At 37.2% G+C, this 22,088-nt stretch overlaps 1 protein-coding gene across 6 annotated transcripts in view; it reads left to right on the forward strand.

Moving 5' to 3' along the window:
• The window catches only part of CYLD (CYLD lysine 63 deubiquitinase), a 46,621-nt gene that overhangs the window by 7,981 nt on the left and 16,552 nt on the right, over positions 1 to 22,088 (forward strand). For all 6 annotated transcript variants that reach the window (XM_081032636.1, XM_081032640.1, XM_081032639.1 and 3 more), the window contains 4 exons: positions 505 to 807; positions 3,296 to 3,401; positions 17,739 to 17,837; positions 19,449 to 19,565. In XM_081032636.1, the coding sequence (XP_080888762.1) occupies positions 505 to 807; positions 3,296 to 3,401; positions 17,739 to 17,837; positions 19,449 to 19,565 (625 nt within the window). The remainder of the gene's footprint in view (positions 1 to 504; positions 808 to 3,295; positions 3,402 to 17,738; positions 17,838 to 19,448; positions 19,566 to 22,088) is intronic.

The raw sequence follows: 22,088 nt of genomic DNA on the forward strand, positions 1-22,088 counted from the left end.
TAGTAGCTGGGCTACTGGGTTACTTACTGAAGCTACTTCTCGGAATGGGCTTCCTCATCTGTAAAATATTGATACTAGTACACAGGTTGCGGGGTTTTTGTGTTACATTGATTCAGGATTTAGCATGGTGGCTGGCACATAGTATGCGCTCAATAAATGGTGCTAACGTTACTGTTATTTTAAAGTAACATTTTCTTTTTATGACAAAATTATTGTTAAAATGACAGTGTAGAATCCAGCCCAACTTTCTCACAGTGGAATTATGATTTGAAATTATCAAGTCATTTTATTTCCACATCAAATGCAGCGTCTTCCTTATTTTTTTTAAATACCCTAAATTCAAAAGCAACTGCTAATAATTACATTTCTCATGTGTCATTTAGAATTTTTTCAGTGATTTCCCTGAAATCCCCAGAGTGGATCTTTTTTTCTTATGGATCATATTTCTATTGATCTATTTTCTACCTACTTATCAAACTTTTTCTTCCTTCTTTTAAAAACTAGGAAGAAGGTCGGGGCCAAGGTTTCACTGATGGAATATACCAAGGGAAACAGCTGTTTCAGTGTGATGAAGATTGTGGAGTATTTGTTGCGTTGGACAAGCTAGAAATCATAGAAGATGATGACAACGGATTGGAAAGTGACTACGCAGGTCCAGTGGACACGGGCCAGGTTGAACTTCCCCCTCTGGAAATAAACTCCAGAGTTTCTCTGAAGCTTGGAGAAACTATAGAATCTGGAACAGTTATATTCTGTGATGTTTTGCCGGGAAAAGAAAGCTTAGGATATTTTGTTGGTGTGGACATGGTAAGAAACTTTGGATTACATTATCTTTGTGAATATATCTATAGTTTTATGACCAATTTAGGTAGAAGTAAACACTTTGGATATTTAAAATGGACTAATTTGGAGTAATTTAAAGAACATGTTCTGATTTATCTTTGTTAAAGGAACACTGATGTTGGTTGGGGCAAGAGCCTGCAAAGATAATTATATTTCTTCTTTTTTCCTGTTTGAATAAACTGGAGTAATGTTTCCCATCTTTAAATTTGCTGTATGATAGCTGACCAATAGAAAAAAAACAACACCCCCAAATATATTACATAATGTCTTATTTTTCTTTACTTTGAAAAGGTTTTTTTTTTTTTTTTGTCATCTGTGTTTCTTTTTTTGTAATTTTGCAAAATTGTACTGGCTGATCTGATTTTAATGAGTAGTGTAAAAATCATTTACAGAAAATACCTGAATAGAGGAAAAGCATATTGTTTTAGCGGAAAAGACAATTGAGTAATTTCTTAGGCTGTAACTCACTCAAAAAATTTTTTTTATTGTGCTAAAATATATGTAACAAAAAACTTACTATTTTAACCATTTAAAAAAATGAATTAGGGATTTTTATTTTTTAAAAACTTTTATTTATTTTAAGTGTGTTTTTCCAGTACCCATCAGCTCCAAGTAGTTGTTTCAATCTAGTTGTGGAGGGCGCAGCTCACAGGCCCATGTGGGGATCAAACCGGCAACCTTGTTAAGAAAGAGCACCGCACTCTAACCAACTGAGCTAACCAGCCGCCCCCTTTTTAACCATCTTTAAGTTTACTGTTCATTGTACATTCACATTGATGTACAACCATCATTACCATCCATCTCCAGAACTTTTTCATCTTTCAAAATGAAACTCAGTCCCCATTAAACACTAACTGCCATCGCTCAGTCTCCTCAGCTAATATTATGTTGACAACCACTATTCTACTTTCTGTCTTTGTGAATGTGCCTACTCTAAGTACCTCATATAAATGGAATCATACGGTGTTTGTCCTTTTGTTTGTTTCACTCGTTTGTAATGTTACCTTACACTCATATTTGTTAATAATGGGTACATTCCAATTTGGGAAGTTGAATGGACCTATTGGACTAAGAGAAGGAGAAGAAAAACGCTGAGAACAATTTCTATCATAGATTGAAAATATAGACAAGAGTTTGTTAGGTATAAAGAAGGAAATTCATGCAGAATTATTAAACACTAGAATGAGTTAGGAGAGGATGTGAGAAATAAGACTCTTATACTCACGATGTTTGTGGTGATTATTTTTATCTATTCAGATATGCTTTTTTTTAGGGTATGAGTGTTCTAACATACATTTCTCTTACGTGGTTCTTGGAAGTTTTAGAAAATTCTATGTGATACCCATCAGTTCGACAAATGTTAGTTACTATGTTGTTTAGACAAACATTTACTGGATATTTACCACGTGAAAAGTTAGAGCCAAAGTCAAGCCTGTGCTTCCGTCAGGAGGGCTAACAATTGCACACACCTTCAAACCCTTGTTCTTTTACCTTCAGTGTTAAGTTAGAGGAGAGATTGTGGGCTGGTGGAGGGAAGGTTGGAGAAAGAGGGCCACTGGTCACTGGGGTTAGTCTCCCTGGCTTCTGGTCACTTGGGCCTCAAATTTGACAGAAGCCAGATGCGCCTTCTTCTTCGATGGTTGTCTAGGGATCACCTTGTTTACTTGGCTCCGGCTGCCTAGAGGTTTGCTCCACCAGCTTCTCCCGCTGCCTCTCTGTCCTCCCTTTGGCTTGTGCACGCATTCATTCCAACCCCCTCTCGTGCGATCCTGAAAGGAAAGTTCCAGCAAATGCAATATTCTTCATCTACACTTATTTCCAGTGGCATTTAGCACGGTGTTCACTTTGGTGCTCAGGTTATTGTCTGACGGTCCGTGTCTTCATGTAGTCCATGGACAGCGTTGAACTAGTTGGTGCTACCTTGGAATATGAAATAATTAAATATGAAAGTCTCTGTTTTGGAAGGAATTCCTGCATACCTGTAAAATGACAAAAGAACAATGAAGAATAGACTATGTACAGAAGGGCATCTGGGAGTTCAAATTGAATATTTAAGTGCTCAGGGAATGTAAAGGAGTGTTTAGAGCAAGCTGGGCTGGGGTTAATTAGGGACAGATGTCTGGGTAGAAGAGTATATTAAAAAATCTCCTCATGCAGGCGGGTGTTATTATATAGGCTAGTATTTATTACCCAGGAAAGTGTGACAAATACTTTTGACTCCTTGCTCGTCTGTGGATTTACAATAGCTTGATTATGCTTGTCTCGTTTTTACAAAACCAAAAAAACCCAACAACAAATGAACAAACAAAATATTGTATTATGGTGGCAGTTATTCCTGATATATTTACCAGTGTAAAATGTTTTGGAGGATCCTATCATGGAAAATGCAGACGTTAACATTGATGTTTTATTGAGGAGTGTTTTGAAGTTTATTCTATTACTTAATTTCTAGGATAACCCTATTGGCAACTGGGACGGAAGATTTGATGGAGTACAGCTTTGTAGTTTTGCAAGTGTTGAAAGTACAATTCTCTTGCATATCAATGATATCATCCCAGGTATGTTTTCTTTGTGTTTTACGTATTAATTAGTGAGAGTTGGAAAGACCTGTTTTGTTATGAGGATATAAATATAAGCCTCAAGGTGGGTTTTTGGAACTTGACTTTTATATTATTTTATATATTACTTGACTGTTTATATTATGTTGTTATTAAATAGAATAATATCCTTTCTTACCCCACAAATGAAAACAATACTTACAGATTTTTATTTCCAAAAGTATGTGAGTGAGGTGTGGCACTTACATATATCATTCACTTTTTTCCATCACCTGTCCATTCTAAGTGGGGGAATAAAAGCCCTTTCTGATAATTGGAGGAGTCAGAAACTATAATACACGTAAACTGCTATCAGTTTGAGTGAAAGCCTGGTTTAAACTAGAAGCTTTTAAGCAGAAGTGGTCATTTAACATAACCTAATATACAGCGGAGGGGATTCTTACCGGGTGCCTTATAAGATCCTTTGGTTTTGAGACTGTGTAATTGATCAGGATTCATGACACTGTGGTCAGAAAGAGATCACTCAACTTTACATCTTAAAAAAAAAATCTTAAGCATCCTTTCATTTTACCTCAAACAAGTAGGAATACCTGATGGCAGCTGTCAACTAATTGATAAATTCCTACTGATAGCTACAATAGCACCTTCCCCTGCTCTTAGTAGAATTCTGGTTATAGGCTAGTTTATTGATAATATGTTAGTCATAAAACTAACAGGCAATCAGAGGTGGTGATTCTTACCCAGCATTATGCAACTCTGAATAAAATGTCAGAAAGCCTGCGTTCAGTAGCCAAAATGTATCGATCTCTGAATTAGATGACCTGTACTTTTTTTATATTCTTGACAAACTTGTAAGATAGGTCTGCGTTATCCCCATTTTCCTGATAAAAAACTGGGGCTTAAACAGGACCAGATAGGGCCATGACTGAGTAGGATCAAGTAAGATCCTACTTGAGTCTGGGAAAGCTGGAATTCAAGTCCAGAACTGTCAAATTACAAAGCTTTGCTCCTTTCACTCCCTCCTCACCCTAAATCCTGTGTGTATACTTAGGATATGAAGACCGGCATAGGGAAACATGCTTCTCAGCCTCACATCTATGCTTGAGAATATTGTTTCCATGGAGATGTATTTTGTCTCTAATTCTATGAAAGCTAAATTTTACTATAACAAGGATCACAACTGAACAAAATGGTTCATTTGCTCCCAGTGTTTTTCCGTTATTGCTAATTTTGACACAGAATACTTTTGAGTTCCTCACAGGTCACTAGAGGTCCTCAGTTTCTTTTTTTGTAAAAATGAAGAGGCTCATAGTAGATAATCCTTGAGATTCCTTCCAACCTGCACTGTTTGCCCCTCTTTTTTTCCCTGTTGGCTTGCAAGTAATAAATTCTTGTTTTGCTGAGTTAGGAAATGCTTTCTACTTTAGCTTTACAGCAAGAGTACATTAATTTAGTTGGACGTTTGGGATTCAAAGGATACCTTTATTTCAGTTTTGCTTTGTAAAAATCTGACATACTTTGCTTTTCTTGATTTCTTTAAAATTAGTTTTTAATTTCTTGCAAATTGGATTCCTACCGTGTTTCCCCGAAAATAAGACCTAAATGGACAATCAGCTCTAATGCGTCTTTTGGATCAAAAATTAATGTAAGACCTGGTATTATATTATATTTATTAGACCCGGTATTATATTACATTATTATACCCAGTATCACACCACACCACACCACACCACACCACACCACACCACACCACACCACACCATCCCATCCCAGTCCCGGTCTTATAGTAAAACAAGACCGGGTCTTATGCTAAGTTTTGCTCCAAAAGACGCATTAGAGCTGATGGTCTGGCTAGGTCTTATTTTTGGGGATACATGGTACCTATTGCTTTGCTTCCCTTTGGAAACAAATGGTTTACATTCAGAGTAAGGCATATATGCTTCGTATTTTACCTAGTAATATTTAGTTTGCCTTTTCATGCCTCTTTGTGAAAATAACACAATTTATGATTTGATAAATTGAAATACTTTTTAATGTTGTAATTAAGTGCTTATTGTTTAAAAAGTAATTTTATAAAAAGGTCATTCATTCACTCAAATGTCAGTAAGCCCTTACTTAGGCTTCTTTTAGGTGTTGAGGGTATAGTAGGAAGCAAAACGAATAACAGTTCTTCCCACGTGGATTACTAAATAACTGAAATATATGGTCAGGTAGATGGTGATTGGATGGAGCATGACAAACAAGGTAAGGGGGAAAGGGAGTGCTTTGTACTTTATTTTGTAGAGCGTCCCAGTGAGCCTCTACAGTGGCGATGTCAGGTTTGAGTTCTTGACCTGAAGGAGATTTGAGAGTGAGCCACGTGGCTTCTAAGGGACGGGCCTGAGGCTGCAGCCAGCTCGGCCAGTTGGAGGCGTAACCACGAGTTCAGTGTGGCTGGAGCATGTTGAGCAAGGGAGAGAGATGGAGGTAGTGGGAACTGGACAGGCAGTGCCAAGGGGGCTGGGATTCTTGGCCTTCACCTTGAGGGAGATTCTGAGCAAAGGACAACTTAGCCTAACGTAGGTTTTTAAACGGTAGGTTTTAAAATGGTTGCTTTGGTACGGGTTAGAGGGTGGCAACAGGGAGACCAGGAAGGAGACTTCTGCAGTTACCCCTGTGAAAGGTGATGGTGGCACGTATAACGTATTGTTTAGTTTAGCCTGTTTTTAAACTCAATATAAACAGAATCATACCGACTGTATTCTTTAATTACTTGGCATCGGTTACTTAAAATGTATTTGAGATTCTTCCCTGTGGCTGAGGTCCCATGACTTAATAGTGCATTCTAATGTTAATGGACGTTTGGGTTTTGGGTTATTTCCATATCCTCTTCAACACTTGGTACTGATTAAAATTTTGCCAATCTGATGCCTGAGAAATGGTATCTCAAGGTGGTTTTAATTTGTGGTTCCCTGATTACAAGTAGGGCTGAATAACTTTTCAGATATTTATGGAATATTCGTGTCTTCTATTAAATACCTGTTTGTGTCTTTGATCATTTTTTTGGTTAAGTTACTGATTTATGGATTCTCCGTTTTAAAAATTTAACATTTCTCTGTTTTAACATTTTCTTATGAAATTGTCAAACATACAGAAAAGGTGAAAGAATTTTTTACTGACCATGCCTATTTCTGCCATCTAGAGTCCACAATTAAGTTTATGGTACTTGGCTTTGTCTTATATTTATTCATCCCTCTGTCCATGCACTGATTCATATTATTGTTTTTTTATGAATTTCAAAGTAAATTACAGACATGACAACAGTTCACTTCCTAAATATTGAGTGTGTATCTAATTAACTAGAGGTAAGTATTTCGGTTTTTTGTTTTCCCTTTTGAGATAAAAGACATACAGGTAATGAAATGCACATTATATCATTTGAGTTTTGACTAATGCATATACTGTTGAATTTAGTAACTCTCAATTACTAAGAAATTTTTAGTGAGAAATACATTCACCTCTCTCAAATCAAAATAATGAAGTACAGTCGAATATCTTGTTTCCATTCTTATCCCCTTCACTCCCCCACTCACTCCATCTCTCGACTCCCACAAGTAACTATTTTTTAGTTTCTTGTCTGTCTTTCCAGAGTTTCTTTATACAATATAAAAGCATGGTCTTATTCTCCTTGCCCTTTTAATGCATGTAGCACAATATCTGCACTATTCTGCACCTTGCTTTATTCTCTTAACTTTGTATCTTGAAGGTGTATCTGAACAGAGAGGTTGTTTTTTTACAGTGTATAATTTTTTATGGTATCATGGTTCCATAATTTAATCAACCAGATTCCTAGTGATGGATATTTGGTTTGCTTCTAACATTTTGGTATTTAAATTTAAGTCTTTAATTTGTTTCATGTTCACTTTTGTGAGTGGTGTAAGGTAGGGCTGCAGTCTCACTCTTCTGCCTGTGGTTATCCAGTTTCCCAACACCATCGACTGAAGAGACCATCCTTTCCCCGCTGAATATTCTTGGTTCCTTTGTCAAATGTTAGTGGACCGTCTGTGCATGGGTTTTTATTTCTAGGCTCTAATTCGTGTTCCATTAGTCTGCACATTTGTTTTTATGCCACTGCCATACTGTTTTGATTACTATAGCTTTATAATATAGTTTGAAATCAGGAAGTGTGATGCTTCTGCCTTTTCTCTTCTTTTTCAGGATTGCTTTGGCTATTTGGGGTCATTTGTGAAAGTTTTATTTTTTCATAAATTTTTCCATTTAATATTTGTTTTAAAAATGTTTAGCATAACTTTGTTCATAAAATCCTCTTATTTTCTGTCAAATCTCAGCAGTATCAGCAGTTATGTCCTGGTGTTCACTCACAACATTATTTGTGCCCCTTGGTTTTCTTTAAAAATCTTATCAGAGGTTTATCACTTTCATTTATTCAAAAAACCCATCTTTTGGCTTTCTTAATCTTTTTTTAGATGTATTTGTTTTGTTTTCAGAAATTTCTGTTTTTTAATTTTTGCTTTGACTTTTGTGGATTTTTTGTCCCCTAACTCCTTGAGTTTGGATGCGTAGCTTATTAATTTTTAGTCTTTTTTCTAGTGTTAAACATCTAAGGCTTTGGGTTTTCTCTATGTACCTACTTACCTACATTCTACAAGCTTTGTTATATATAGTTACTTTGTTATAAAATTTGAAGCATTTTGTATTTGCCTTCATGATTTTTTTTATGTAATCCATGAGTGATTTTAAAATGTGCTTTTAAATTTTCAGGTGTCTGGTGTTTTGTTTTTGTCATTATTAACTTTCAATTCAATTACTTTATGATCAGAGAATATGACACCAATCCTTTGACATTTGTTGAGGCTCGCTTTATGGCTGAGTACATGATCAACTTTCAGAAATGTCCTGTGTCCACTTGAAAAGATTATTTTCTCCAATTGTAGTTGCATGTATTGCATGCATATTTTATATGTCCCTAAGGTCAAGCTAATTTATTATGCTATTCCAATTTTATATATTGATACTGAGTTTTGAATTGCTAGGTCTATGAGTTACTAAACAAGGTATGTTAAAATTTCCCAATATGATGATGGATTTGTGAATTTCTTCTTAATTCTATAAGTGTTTAATTTTGAAATAGTTATTTGCTGCATACAAATTTAGAATTGTTAGGTACCTAGAGTTTGGAATTGTTACATCTTTCAGGTGATTTGAACCATTTATCATTGTGTAGTAACCACCTCCACTGCTAGTAATTCTTTTTGCCTTAAATTCTGTTTTGTATGATTAGATAGGTTTTCTTTTGGTTAGTATTTTCCTGTTATTTATTTTTTCATCGTTTATGTTTTAGGTATGTCTCTTATAACAGCATGTAGGTGGCAATCCTTTCTTAATCTAGTTTGATAATTTTTGTCTAAGATTTTCATCTGTTAATATTTATCATCACTGCTAATTGGATTGATTTCTACCATCTCATGTGTTTTCTATTTGTCCTACTTTTCCTGCCCAACCCCCAGTGTGTTTGTTTTTGGATTGAGATGAACCTAGCATGGTTTTCTTCATATTTCTCCTGCTTGGACTTTGCTAAAAACTTCTTGGATTTGTAAATTTTATCTTCCAACAAAATAGGAAGCATTCTAAACATGACTCTTTCAAGAGCTTTTTATGTCCCTTTCAGTCTCCTCTCTTTCTGTGACTCCGTTAGACATATGTCAGAATGTTTGATATTGTCCTGTCAGTCCTTGAGGCTCTCTTAATTTTTTTCAAACTTCAATAGCTCTGTTCTTTAGATAATTTCTATTGTTCTGTCTTCAGTTTTACTGATTTCCTGTCTTTTATTGTGCTGGTTGAGCTCATCCTATGAATTACTATTTTTCAGATATTATCTTTTTAAGTTTTTAAAAGTATTTTTAAGACTTTCCACTTGATTCTTTTTTTTTCTTTAAATAATTTTTATTTCGCTGGTGGGATATTGCTATTTTCTCTTTCACTGTGGGCATATTTTCTTTACTTCATTAAGCATAATTATAATGACCTCTTTAAAATTCTCTGCCAATTCCAACATCAGAATCATCCTTAAGTTGGTATCCATTGTGGTTTTTTCTTTTGAGACTACGTCACAGTTTCCTTTTTTTGGTCTGTTGAGCAATTTTGGATTGTCTTTTGTATTGTTCCCATTTTTCAAATTTTGAGTCTCCTCTATAGTCTGCCTGCTTTTTTTCACTCTAATGCCAGAGGGCAGTTGTTTTTTTTGTATTTTATCAAAGTTAAATGTATTATTTGAAGAGAAATGGTCTGGTATGAGCTTGCTCCATAATAATTTTATTTTTAAATATTTATTTTGGAATATGGAGCTCATTTATGTAAGGAAAAAAGAAGGATCTCTCTGGGTAGGCATGGTAGTTTTTATGATTAGATTTTATTTTTATAGTATTTGATTGAAATATGGTGTTTCATACTGTAACTATTGTTAACTATTGCATTTTAAGTGCTTTTTTTGTTTGTTTTTTTTCTTTAGCATTAGTACAAAACCTTTATCAGAAGGTCTTTTTAGTTCTAAGCTAGTCCTTTTTAAAAAAATTTTTTATTAGTTTCAGGTGCACAAAACAATGTAATAGTTAGACATTTATCATTTAAAAGCCAGTCATTCTTAACCTGGGGTGGTTTTGTCTCCAGGGATCATTTGGCAATGTCTACAGACATTTTTGATTGTGATGTCTGGCGTGAGAACACCACCTGAATCTAGTGGGTACAGGCAGAGATGCAGAGAGCTGACGCCCGCCCCCACACCCCCCACCCCCGCCAAATAGTGATCTGGCCCAAAATGTCAGAATTACTGAGGTTGAGAAACTGCCCTAAGCAAATTCTGTGAATTATGCTAATTTTGTAATATTAACCTGCTGGATGGCTAAGGGGAATCCCTTGTAAAATAAAATTTCATTATTTATATATGTGTTAATATTGTTTCTCCAAAATCACATGGATATATGTAATTTACTTGTCTTACCAAATCAAATGCGTTTGTGGGTTTTCTTCATTTCCTTTTTTTTTTTTTGGGAATTTCCCAAAGGTACTTTTTGAAGCTCAAAACCATATTTGTATCACCATACCTTTTACTTAGCTTAATTGGATTTCTTTGAATTTTGAATTTTACAACTGAATATAATTCGTTATATTGAGTAAATTGGGAAACTACAGAAATCATTAGTTTAGTATTATAATTTAAGAAAGAAAAAGATACCTGAAATATGAAGTTGGCTTATGTATAATTTATTGTGTTTTTCTCCGTCTGCAGCAGAATAAAGATTTGAAATGCCTTTTTTCCCCCAAACTCGGGAGCTGTATTTCTTTCTGTATATTTTTTCCACTTCTCAATGTGGTTTGAAATGTAAATCTTGGGTTCTACCATAGCACTTAAAAAGAAAAGAAAAAGCTACCATTTCTATTTTTCCTGCGATGGAATTAATGTATAACCTGATGAGAATTCTGTTGTAGTAGTATCTATGTTCAAAAACACTTATAATTATGTTTTATTTAAGTAATGATACAGGATTAAAATAACAAAATTTGTGATAGGGATCTCTTGGGCATCATATGTCAGGCACCCTTTGATTTTCTAGATCAGCGGCTAACACTGTCATGACTGGCTCCCCGAGCAGGGACAGGAAGGGAGAGGCACGCTTTTCCTTTTAACGCTTGATTTTCATAAACCCTGAATGGAAGATAAGTAGGAATGATACCAGCTTTTATAGATAATACACAAATTATACTTTTTTGCCAACAAAATAAAGCTTGCAAATAGACTTTAAAAAAATAAAGATGTGTCAATGAAATTAATTTAGCTTATTTGACTGGGTCTTCATCTGTATTGTTTTCATCATTAGCGCCCTTTTCTTAAGACAGAAAAAAGAGTCATGGTGTCTCCATTAGTTCCTTAGTTTCTTTTTCTTGCCAATTACCTCCATTTGTAGGACAAAATTAATATTTCCAGCACTGAAAACATGTTTTTGAAGCAGTTGAACAGCTGGTGAGATTAGGAAAGAATTCATCCCAGTCCGTTGCTTGTTATAGTGGGTTTCTGAAGAATACCCGAAAGATACCAGAGTCTTCCGCCTGTTACCAAATTTTCCTCTCTGGCTTTCTGTTTCAAATGTTTCAAAACTCTAACATCTACTTAGAGATCATGTTCAGGTTCTTCAAGCTGTTGTGATGAAGTGTGTCCTTGAGTTCCACCCCTAAATTATACATCTCTGCTTTTTTTAATCCGTTCTGTGTGTTCTTTTTTAGTTTTGAGGGCTGGGAATGTCATGCTGATTTTATTTTTTAGATTATGGCAGTGCACTCACGTTTGCACAGAATCTTAGAGAACTTTCACTCCTAACATTGACTCTGCAACTACTTTCTTTTTGTATCTTGATTGTTTTCTTTGTGTTATTCAGTGTTTGCATATTGTATCGTTTTTGCACTTTCTTTTTAAAATTGTAACAGTTTTAGTGAGATACAATTAACATACAATAAACTGCACACATTTAAAGTATATAATTTGGTATGTTTTAACATATGTGTGCGCCCGTGAGACCACCACCACCATCGAGAATGTGAGCATATCCGTCCTCTCAGAGTCTGTCCTTTGTGACCCCCCTTCTGCCTATCCCCTCAAATCCAGGCATCCGCTGATCATCTGTGTGTCATTACACGTTTGTTCACATTTTCTAGAATTTCATATACATGGAAGCGCTCAGAGTGAACTCCTTTTTTTGTCTGACTTATTTCATTTAAGGTAATTATTTTTTGACTCATTTACCGTATTTGCCGGCGTATAAGACGATTTTTTGGCCCCGAAAAATATGCCTCCAAGTGGGGGGGTCGTCTTATACGCCAGGTACACTTCAGATAGACTGCCCATAGTGCTTGCCCCGTGCCATAGTGGCCTCCCGATGCCCGCCCACTTCATTCCACATACCGTTCAGGCATCAGCAGCGCTGCTGGGTGTATGCTCGGCTGTTATGCGATTTTGCTGTTATGCGATTTTACCACACTCGCAAAATCGCACACAGCCGAGCATACACCCAGTATGATAGCGCAAAATCGCGAATCGCGATACCATACTGGGTGTATGGTCGGCTGTGTGCGATTTTGCGAGTGTGGTAAATTTGGGTTACCGTATATTTCTTTACATATGCATTGAAGATTCGCGATTTTGCGCTATCATGGTGTCTGTTAGAATGTTGAAGAGCTCGCACTTGCGCACTAGTGAGGTCCCAGGGAGATGCTGATGCAAGGGTGGACCAGACTGCTATAGTGACAGGGCGGGCAAACAGGGAGCAGGGACCAATCAAATCAGGCTTTGTGTACAGCCAACAGCCAACCACAATACTGCACCATTGTACAGTACAGCATAGAAAATGTCGACCAGTCAAACCCCTATCATCCCTATCATGGCACCAGCCAAAAGAAAGAAGTATGATGCAAATTTTAAACTGAAAGTTATTTGGTGTGTGGAAGGTGTGCGGAAGAGGGGGTAGTCTTATACGGCGAGTATATAACAAACTCTGTATTTTGAGTGGAAATGTTAGGGGGTCGTCTTATACGCCCAGTCGTCTTATACGCCGGCAAATACGGTATGTGTTTTTTTATTGCTGAGAAGTATTCCATTCTATGGTGTGTAATCACGTATGTGTATATATCTCTGTATATGATCCCTATATATCTATATGTCTCTCTTCCCGATTCTTGCTAATACTCACTGATATTCAGTCTTTCATTTGGATTCCTGACACAGGGAGAGCTGACTTTTGTGGGGGCTTTCTTTTGTCTGTGCCAATTGGCATTGCTAGGTTGCCGGCTTCTTCAGCTCCAAGTCTGGGACACCCTAGGCAAGAAGAAAACCCAGGGAAATCTCCTCCATGTCGTTTCCTAGGCCCAGAGGTCCCCAGAGGGTCTGCTGTCTCCTCTCCACCTTTCAGAGTCTTTTAATTGTATTTTATGTATCATATCCAGAGTTTTTAGTTGTACTTCTCAGGAGGAATAAGAAAAAATATGTCTACTCATCTTCCGGGAAGTGGAAGTTACAGCTTTTTAAAAAAAAGTTAACAATAGATATTAGGGATCATTTCATATTACTATATAAATTGCATACTTTTATTTAAATTATGCATTGTATTTCATTTTATGAATGTATATAAATTTTTAACCAGTCCCCTTTGGTTGTTTTCCCTCTTTTGCTGTTGTAAACGGTGCCGTAGTGAATGATAGGTGTATATGCGGCGGTTTGCATGTGTGCCAGCATAGCTACAAGGTGACGTCCTATCTTATTATCTGTATCTTCTTAGGGAGCTATGTGTTCATTTCATAGAAGAGTCACTATCTCCTAAAGGCAGTCAGATCATTTCATTTTAGGTCGATCTAGTTGTGAAAGCCACTCCTTGTATGATGCATGCTTATGTCTACCTTCCTGTAATTCCCTCTTTGATTCTAGTTCTGAACTGGGGATGAAGATAGGACTCTTCCTTACAACAACCCTCAGACATTCAAAGACGAGTATCTTTGGCACCTACGTCTTCTGTTCTCCAGCCCAAACGTTTGAGTCATTTTAGCCATTGTTCCTAGGGCATGGTTTCTCGCTATTCTGCGTACGGCCTGGTTTGTTGCACATACCTTTCCACCTGGGCACCTAGAAGGGAACGGAATACTGTAGTCCATATGGGGGCTAATGGTTGCTATAGAACAGGACGCTGACAGAAATTTTGGGACAGCCTTGTCACAGTCTGAATTAGAATCCCAGAGACCGTTGTAGGGCCTTCCTTGCATGAAGTAGGTAATATTTTTTTGACTGAATGAATGCACTTATCAACCAATGAACTAATAATGATGCATACTGAGCTTATTCTAGACTCAAACCCCCAATTTTATCCACATGTACTTCTGCTTCTGATTGTATACGTGTATAGTTGATTTGGGGACATATGACAAGACTTCACATTTGTCCCTGTCAAACTTTTATGTCATTAGAGTTAGCCAGTCTTCCAACATGCTCAGATCATTTTGGGTACTAATTTGGTCCTTTTATGTGTTGTCTTTCCTTCTCAACATCATGTCATCTGTAGATTTTTTGCCATCAATATACTCGTCTGAATATTTAAGTAAGATATATTTGCTCACATTCATATAAAATATTCATAAGATCTTCAAAAAACAACAGTGACTTCCTGGAAGTAGAGTTGCTGGGTCAAAGGGTATGTGTATTTTATATTTTGATAGATAGTGCTAAATGCCCTTTAGTGGAGATGCTTGGAAGTCTGAGTCAGCCTAAATGTTGTCTGTATAAGCAGGACTCCTGGTCAGATGGGGCAGTGAGAGCCCAGGGGAAGCACTAGATCTCAGGATGCAGCTCTGAGGTTATCTCATGGGACCTTCCTGCGTTTCTCGAACAGTATTTCATATAAAATTGTCTAAAATAGAAGGAAAGTATTTATATGCATCAGTAATTCTGCCTTGTGGAGATTTTGAGATAGATGCTATGTACAGTACGTTTGGTATTGGGTTTTATAATAAATACCTCGTTCTACCCCAGTGAGTGTGTGCGTTCTTCAGTATATTTCTCTGTGGCTATTAAGTTCTCATTTGGGTTTGAATTATGCTCTCGTGGCTGACGATGTTCAGCAGTGTAACAGTTAAGCAGTTTTTCTTAAGCTAATGGCTCGTTCAAATTCACAGGCATTTCTTGTGGTTCCGTTGTTATTGTTCAGTTTATTGTTATTTCCAGCCCAAGATTTTCCAAGGGATTTTTCTTTATCTGATTAACTTAACTAGAGTGGTGGAGGAACTGCTGATTTTATCATTTGAATGCACTCCTGTCGTGTATATATGACGTGTACTTTTGGTCGGGTTTCTTTTCTCAACACAGTGTCCATGTTGTGTGTAGCAGTAGCTTGTTATTTTTATTGTTCCGCAGTACTCCATTGTATGAACAGACCACCTTTGTTTATCCACCCCCCGTAGAATGGGTTGTTCCAGTTTTTAGTTATTATGCAGAAGGCCGCTGTGAACATTTTTACACCTGCCATTTGGTGGACATACCATGCTGTCTCTTTTAATATCTCTTACTCAGCATTGTTTCAATCCCACAAAATTGTTTACTGAATTTATTCCTTACCTTGTTTACTCCCCCATACCTTTTTCCTGAGATGGTAATCTCTTAAAATTCACTTCAGGTAGAAGGCTTTGATTTTGGATCATGAACATAGTTGTGAGAAAAAAACACAACAAGAAATATTTTGTGTGTAATTGCTGGAGGTCAAGATAGATGTGCCTTTGACCCTTTACCTGCATAGAATCCTGTAGGAGTGCCCTAGTCCTCTTGATGGATGTTGGACCCCGACTCAGACAGAGTCTGGCAGAAGATGACCACGTCCCCATCTCCAGTGCCCTCCATGCTCCTCGTCTTTGGAGCCCAGCTCAGTAGCACCGGCTCAGCTGTCACCGCCGGCCCATCCATCTGGCCCTCTTGTCCGTTCAGGCTGCCTTAGTGAAGACCATTTGCTGCCTATTATAATCACCGCTAACTCTATCATGGATTTAGATTACGGTATACACATGAATATCTTTTTTAAATGGACTTACGTGCCGTTAATAGTGGGAATTAGTTTTCTTTAGTCAATTTATATGCTGTTATTTGGAACTTTTGTCAGTGACCACGAAGTGTTACCCTCCACAGTAGCTCTAATATGGGGTAGTTAGAGATATTTGAATGAAAAAGCCTTTTTCCTTGTATTTAAAATGTAAAAATTTTCCACTTGTTTTCTTTCGGTTCTCAAAAATCCACTGTGGGTGATTACATTTTTGTTGATGCACACCTTTATCAAGTAGGGCTCCAAAGTGTCATGTGGGACTCCACAGATGTGTTGTTGAAGTTCCTAAGAGGAAAACTTCCCAGATGGACTTCTCTGCATTTGCTTGATCAGTATTTGGCAGTATTTGGAATTATTGTATGAAACTCACTAGCCTTTAAGGTTTAGAGTAGTCTTTGTACCAAGTTTGCTGAATTTGTTACACCTCTATTTCAAACAAGTGTTGAGTGTTTTCTTCAGAAATATTACCGATATTTATCTCTGGTTCTGTGCAACATTAATGTATAGTTCTCCATGGCTTTCCTGTTTATATGTATATGTATATGTATACACATTTGTGTTATTAAAATTAACATGTTTTTAAAAGCTTGATACATATTCTTTTTTTTTTTTTTTTTTTTTTTTTTTTTAAATATGTATACATTTTTTATTTATTTTTTTGTTGAGAGCCTACTGGCCCATGTGGGAATCGAACCAGCAGCCTTCGGAGTTACGAGCACGGAGCTCTAACCGCCTGCGCCACCGGGCCGGCCCCCTTGATACATATTCTTAACCAGACTTTTTCTAAACTGTGTTCCGTGAATTCCGTTCATCTGAGTTGCTGAGTAGGCTGGTACAAAACATACTACCAAATAAGGGATTATGTCCCTCCTGGAGAGGTTAGCAGTGCACATTAGCATATAAGGTTCTGGGGTTAGGCAGTAAAGAAGTCTGCTTAGTTGTTTATCTCAGCATCTTCTAGAAATATTTGCACGTGGAACACTTCAGAACACGTAGGGTGTTCTGGGGATACTGATTTGGGAAATCCTGCAAAAAACTGAGTAAGGTTTTCTTGGTAGTGTTTTAACACATCAAATAAAATTGAGTAAAAGTGATTAAATTTTCAAGAAGTTAAAGCATTTGGCTGAATTGTATTTGGGGTGTGTTATCTTGTAGAAATTACATTTTGAAGTAGAACATCGATTTCGATACTTTTGATGGCCTTTAAGAATTTGTAAAACTTGTGAAAATGCTGCTTTTGAAAGAGATTATTTTTTTAAGAAAGTTTTTTTTTTTTAATTGGGAAATATTGGGGGACAGTGTGCTTCTCCAGGGCCCATCAACTCCAAGTCAAGTTGTTGCCCTTCAATCTAGTTGTGGAGGGCGCAGCTCAGCTCCAAGTCCAGTCGCCATTTTCAATCTTAGTTGCAGGGGGTGCAGCCCACCATCCCATGCGGGAATTGAACCGGCAACCTTGTTGTTGAGAGCTCCCATTCTCGGGAAGCTCAGCGGCAGCTCGATGTCTTCAATCTAGTTGTGGAGGGCGCAGCTCACTGGCGCATGTGGGAATCAAACCAGCAGCCCTGTTGTTCAGAGCTCTGTGAACAACTAACCAATTTAGCCATATGGCTGCCCTGAAAGAGATTTTTGTTGTTGCTCTTAATATCATTATTAGCTCAATTGTTTTTCTTCCATAAGAACTTGCTTTTATCTTCAAAGAATATGTTTACTGTTTCAGATAGCGTGACACAGGAAAGGAGGCCTCCCAAACTTGCCTTTATGTCAAGAGGTGTTGGGGACAAAGGTTCATCCGGTCACAATAAACCAAAGGTTACAGGTATGGATTCATTAGAATACAGTTCTTAGTTATAACATGTAGCTGATTTACCATACCATTGAAAAAAGGTTAAAAGGTATTATGCCTTAATGTATATGTAGATTTTCTTCTTTCAAACATTTTTAGTAGTTTGCTAAACTTTTTTTTTACAGATGGCGTTGGTTAAGCCAAGAGTTCCCAACTTTTTCTAGTTGATGAAAAGTTTCCAGTGAGCACCTGTGTCTTTTGCTGGTCCCTATCAGCTAGAACTCCCTGCTCATAACATTTGTACATTGTATAGAGTTGCAACTGTATAAAATAATCACATACAGATAATGTTACATAAGATAAAGTATACTAGAGATGAATTATGTGCATTTCACTAACTAGATGTGGTACAAATTAAATTCCAAGTGCTAAGCAAAATTTTTGTCTCTCCTCCAGAAACCTCCCCCAAAATAGTTATGGAGTTCCTAGCTCTTTTTTTGTTTGTTAGCTTCACATTTTTCATAGATTTATAGGGTGGTATTATAGTTACATAAGCTAAATGGCTCATTTAGAAAGTTGTAAGAATTTTTGTTAACCTCAGTTATACGGGTTAGAAGAGTATTTTTCCCTCAATTATCTAGTGAACATAACAATTTTGGCTCATTTAAAAGGAAACTGTACTTTAAGAAATATTTTCTGTGACATTGGACCCTGGGAGACTTAGAATTACATAGAATATATTGGTAATAGTTAATTTTTATGTTAACCTATAAATTTAGATACAATAGCTCAAACATGCTACTTTCACTTAAATATAAATAGCTGAAAGATTTTCTTAACATGTGTGGTACTTATGTTGTAGCAGATATTAGTTATATGTATAAAGTATAGAGCTATCTGCTTTAAATTGAAAGAAGAATCAGACTGTGTGGGTTCTGGAGACCCCACTATTCTCGTGACCCCGCTGTTCTCGTCTGTCGCGTGTCCTCTTAGTACTGAGGCAGGGGAATGTCTCGACATGTCTGTGACTCAGCGATACTAACTCTTATATTTAATAAATCTAGCGTAAGAGAAATAGTACTGCTTCACTTTCTCAAAGACATGAAGAAGTTAAGCAAGGAATTTGATGATCATCAATTCCATAATGTTTAAACTTTATGTTTTTGAATTTAGATTTGTTCATTGATTTGTGTACATTTGAAGATTGCCTCCTTCTAAGAGCAGCTGTTTTAAAATAATAGGTTAAATTTGTGAACTAACAGCTTCATCAAATGAAATTGGGGAATGGTGATTTTGACGTTTGGAAATAAGCCGTGGTACATGAAATGATTTTTTAAAGCAGTTTATTTTAAAAAACACACAAAAGAACCCCCCCAAAAAAAAAAAAAAAACAGTAAGCTTTTCTTTTAACTAACTCCTGTTCCCCTCCTCTGTTGACTCTTGGGCTGAAGAATTTTTTTGACATTGCCAAAATGGTTACCAAATTTTTAAAAGCTGAAGACGCTAATAAAATACATTGTGTTTGTGTACATGTACTGGTTGTGTGAATAGTTGTTAACACCATATGCATATTAATTTCTCTTATGGAAAAACTTTCACACCATCTTGACTTTATTTTTAAAAGGAACCTCTCTTGTTCCATAGGATCTACCTCAGACCCTGGAAGTAGAAACAGATCTGAATTATTTTATACCTTAAATGGGTCTTCTGTTGACTCACAACCACAATCCAAATCAAAAAACGCATGGTACATTGACGAAGGTAATCTATAATTTTAGTGTTCTTTATAATGATCCTGTCCTTTGAACCCATCAGAGAAAAATGGCCTTTTCATCATGATACATATTTTGGGGAAACAGAATTATTAGACCATTCTTTATTAATATTGCTGAACTAAAATACTGTACACAATTTGTACTGCTCTGCTAATGTTAATAAGACATTTAGAAAATGCGCTAGCAACTTGTTCTCGTCCCTTAGCTGATCTGTTGAGGGTAGAAGATCTCTAGAATCAATTAAGTCATTTAAAGACTTTTCTGTCTGGTATTTACCTCTTTACAACACTGCCTTTTTAAAAAACTCTACCTTGCCTTGGTTCTGGGACGTTTTCTTCTGGTTTATTCTTTTCTTTGTTCATCAGTTCAACTAATATTGTTTGAATGCTTACTACGTGCCGGACATTCTTCTGGGCATTGGGGTTACAACGGGGAGAGAAAATAGACATCGTCCTTGCCCTCTCTGAGATTATGATCAAGTTGTTGAAACAGACATTGATCAAACAATCAGAGAAACAGATGTGGAATTGCAGCCGTGCTGAGTGCAAGAAGGCCCGTGATGCTGTGGGAGTGGATGAAAGGATGGTTTTATTTATGGGGCTCGGGGATGTTTCTCTGAGGAAGTGTCATGAGCTTAGATTTATCAGAGGAGTGGCAGATAAAGTGAAAGGGGACAGAAGAACCTTTTAGGCAGAGGGAATAACATATGTAAAGGTCTTGTGGAAAAATGGAACCTGATCTTTGCTAAGAACTAAAAAGAGCCAGAGTAGCTAGAACAGAGAGAGAGGCATTTTCCCTTTGGAAAGATCATCTGGCTGCAGGGTGGACAGTGGATGGAAGCAGGGAGTGTGTGACTGCTATTAGAGGGCTGAGGACTAGATCATAGCCGCTGGGACCTGACTTGTCGGGGAAGCGATGCGGAGAAGTGGATGGCTATGAGCTCCTTAGGAAGGACTTGACAGGACTCACAGATTGAAAGTGAGAGCCGAGAAAGAAGGAGGTGTCAGTGATGACTCCTGCTTTCCTAGCTTGCATACTTAGATGATCATGGAGGAAGGTGATGAGCGGCTTTTGAATATGTTCAGTTTGAGGGGCCTTTTAAACTTCCGAGAGGTGATTTGTCAAGTAGGCAGTTGGATACACAGGTCTGGAGCTTAGGAGAGAGGTAAGAGCTGGAGAAAGAAATTAATTGCATATGTGGTGATTAAAATGCCATGAATAATATCACCTGAGGAGAGAGTAGGGATGGAGGGTGTGGCTTAAGGCTGAGTCTTGAGGAACTTAAGGCCTGGGAGGAGGATACATTTTCATAGTAAACAGAAAAAGTGACCAGATGGATGTGAAGAAAACCAGGACGCTTGTCAGTAAGCCAAGGGGCTAGTGGCCAGCAGTATGGATGGTCCCCGAGAGGCAGGCAAGAGGAAGACCACACACATACCCATGGATTTAGCCCGTGGAGGGCACTGATGGTCTTAGTGAGTTAGGTTTTTATGGAGTGAGGAAATGGAGACATGCGTCCAGTTGCCTAAAACAGATGTGTAGGCTTTATCCTGGACTTCCTCCGTTTCTCATTAGTCACATCCAGATGTCACCCTGTCCTCTGGATTTCCTCATCTTCAGTGTCACTAGCATCTTTCCACCTGCCTTAGTTCAGATCCTTTTCTTTGTTTGTTGCTGTCCGGGTTAATATAGTGGCCTTCTAACTAGCCCTAAAGGGTATAAATGGGACCTAGAAAGTAATGAAATTTGTATGGAGTAACACCTCCATCCTTAAATTAGAAAATAGAAGTAATTTAGTTGTAAAAGAACGTTTCTGTAATTAATTTTACTTATACATTTAAAAAATCTATTCTCTACAACATTTTATTTATTATTTTATTTTTATTTATTTATTTTTTTACAATTGTTGAGTATTTTTTTGTGTTAGTGGCTATGGATTCAACCATGGAAATGACTAGCAAAATTCTTGTTCTCAGGGAGCTTATATTCTAGTTGGCATGACGGACAATAAATCTTTAGACAGGGCAATGAAGGAAATGAATCAGGTGAGAGCAACAGGTGGAAAGCTGGCTACCAGGGGTTTGGAAAAGACTCCGAGGAAATGATGTGTAGGTTGTGGTCTGGATGGTGCTAATGAACCTGCTAGAGAAGGAGCTTGGGAAGAGCACTCTGGGTATTGAAAATAGCAAGGGCAAGGACCTGAGGTGAGAACGGATATTCCAGGAACAGGAAGTTGGTCAGCGTGGCCATAGCACAGTCAGCAAGGGAGAGGGGTGTATGAGATGAGTGTGGATAGGTAGGTGGGAGCGTGGTCATCCATACCTCGTAGGTCCTGGTAAGAAGTTTGGTGTTTATTTTAAGAATGTTGGAAAGCCATTGAAACGTTTAGACAGGGGAATATTATAAGATCATTTAAGATCTTTCCATTTGAAAAGATCTCACTAGTCGTGTGGTGAATAGATTGGAGAGGGGCAAGAAGAGGGATTTAAAAATTTTAATTTCTTCTTTG

The sequence above is a fragment of the Rhinolophus hipposideros genome (genome assembly GCF_964194185.1).
Source record: "Rhinolophus hipposideros genome assembly, chromosome: 21".
Lineage (NCBI taxonomy): Eukaryota > Metazoa > Chordata > Mammalia > Chiroptera > Rhinolophidae > Rhinolophus > Rhinolophus hipposideros.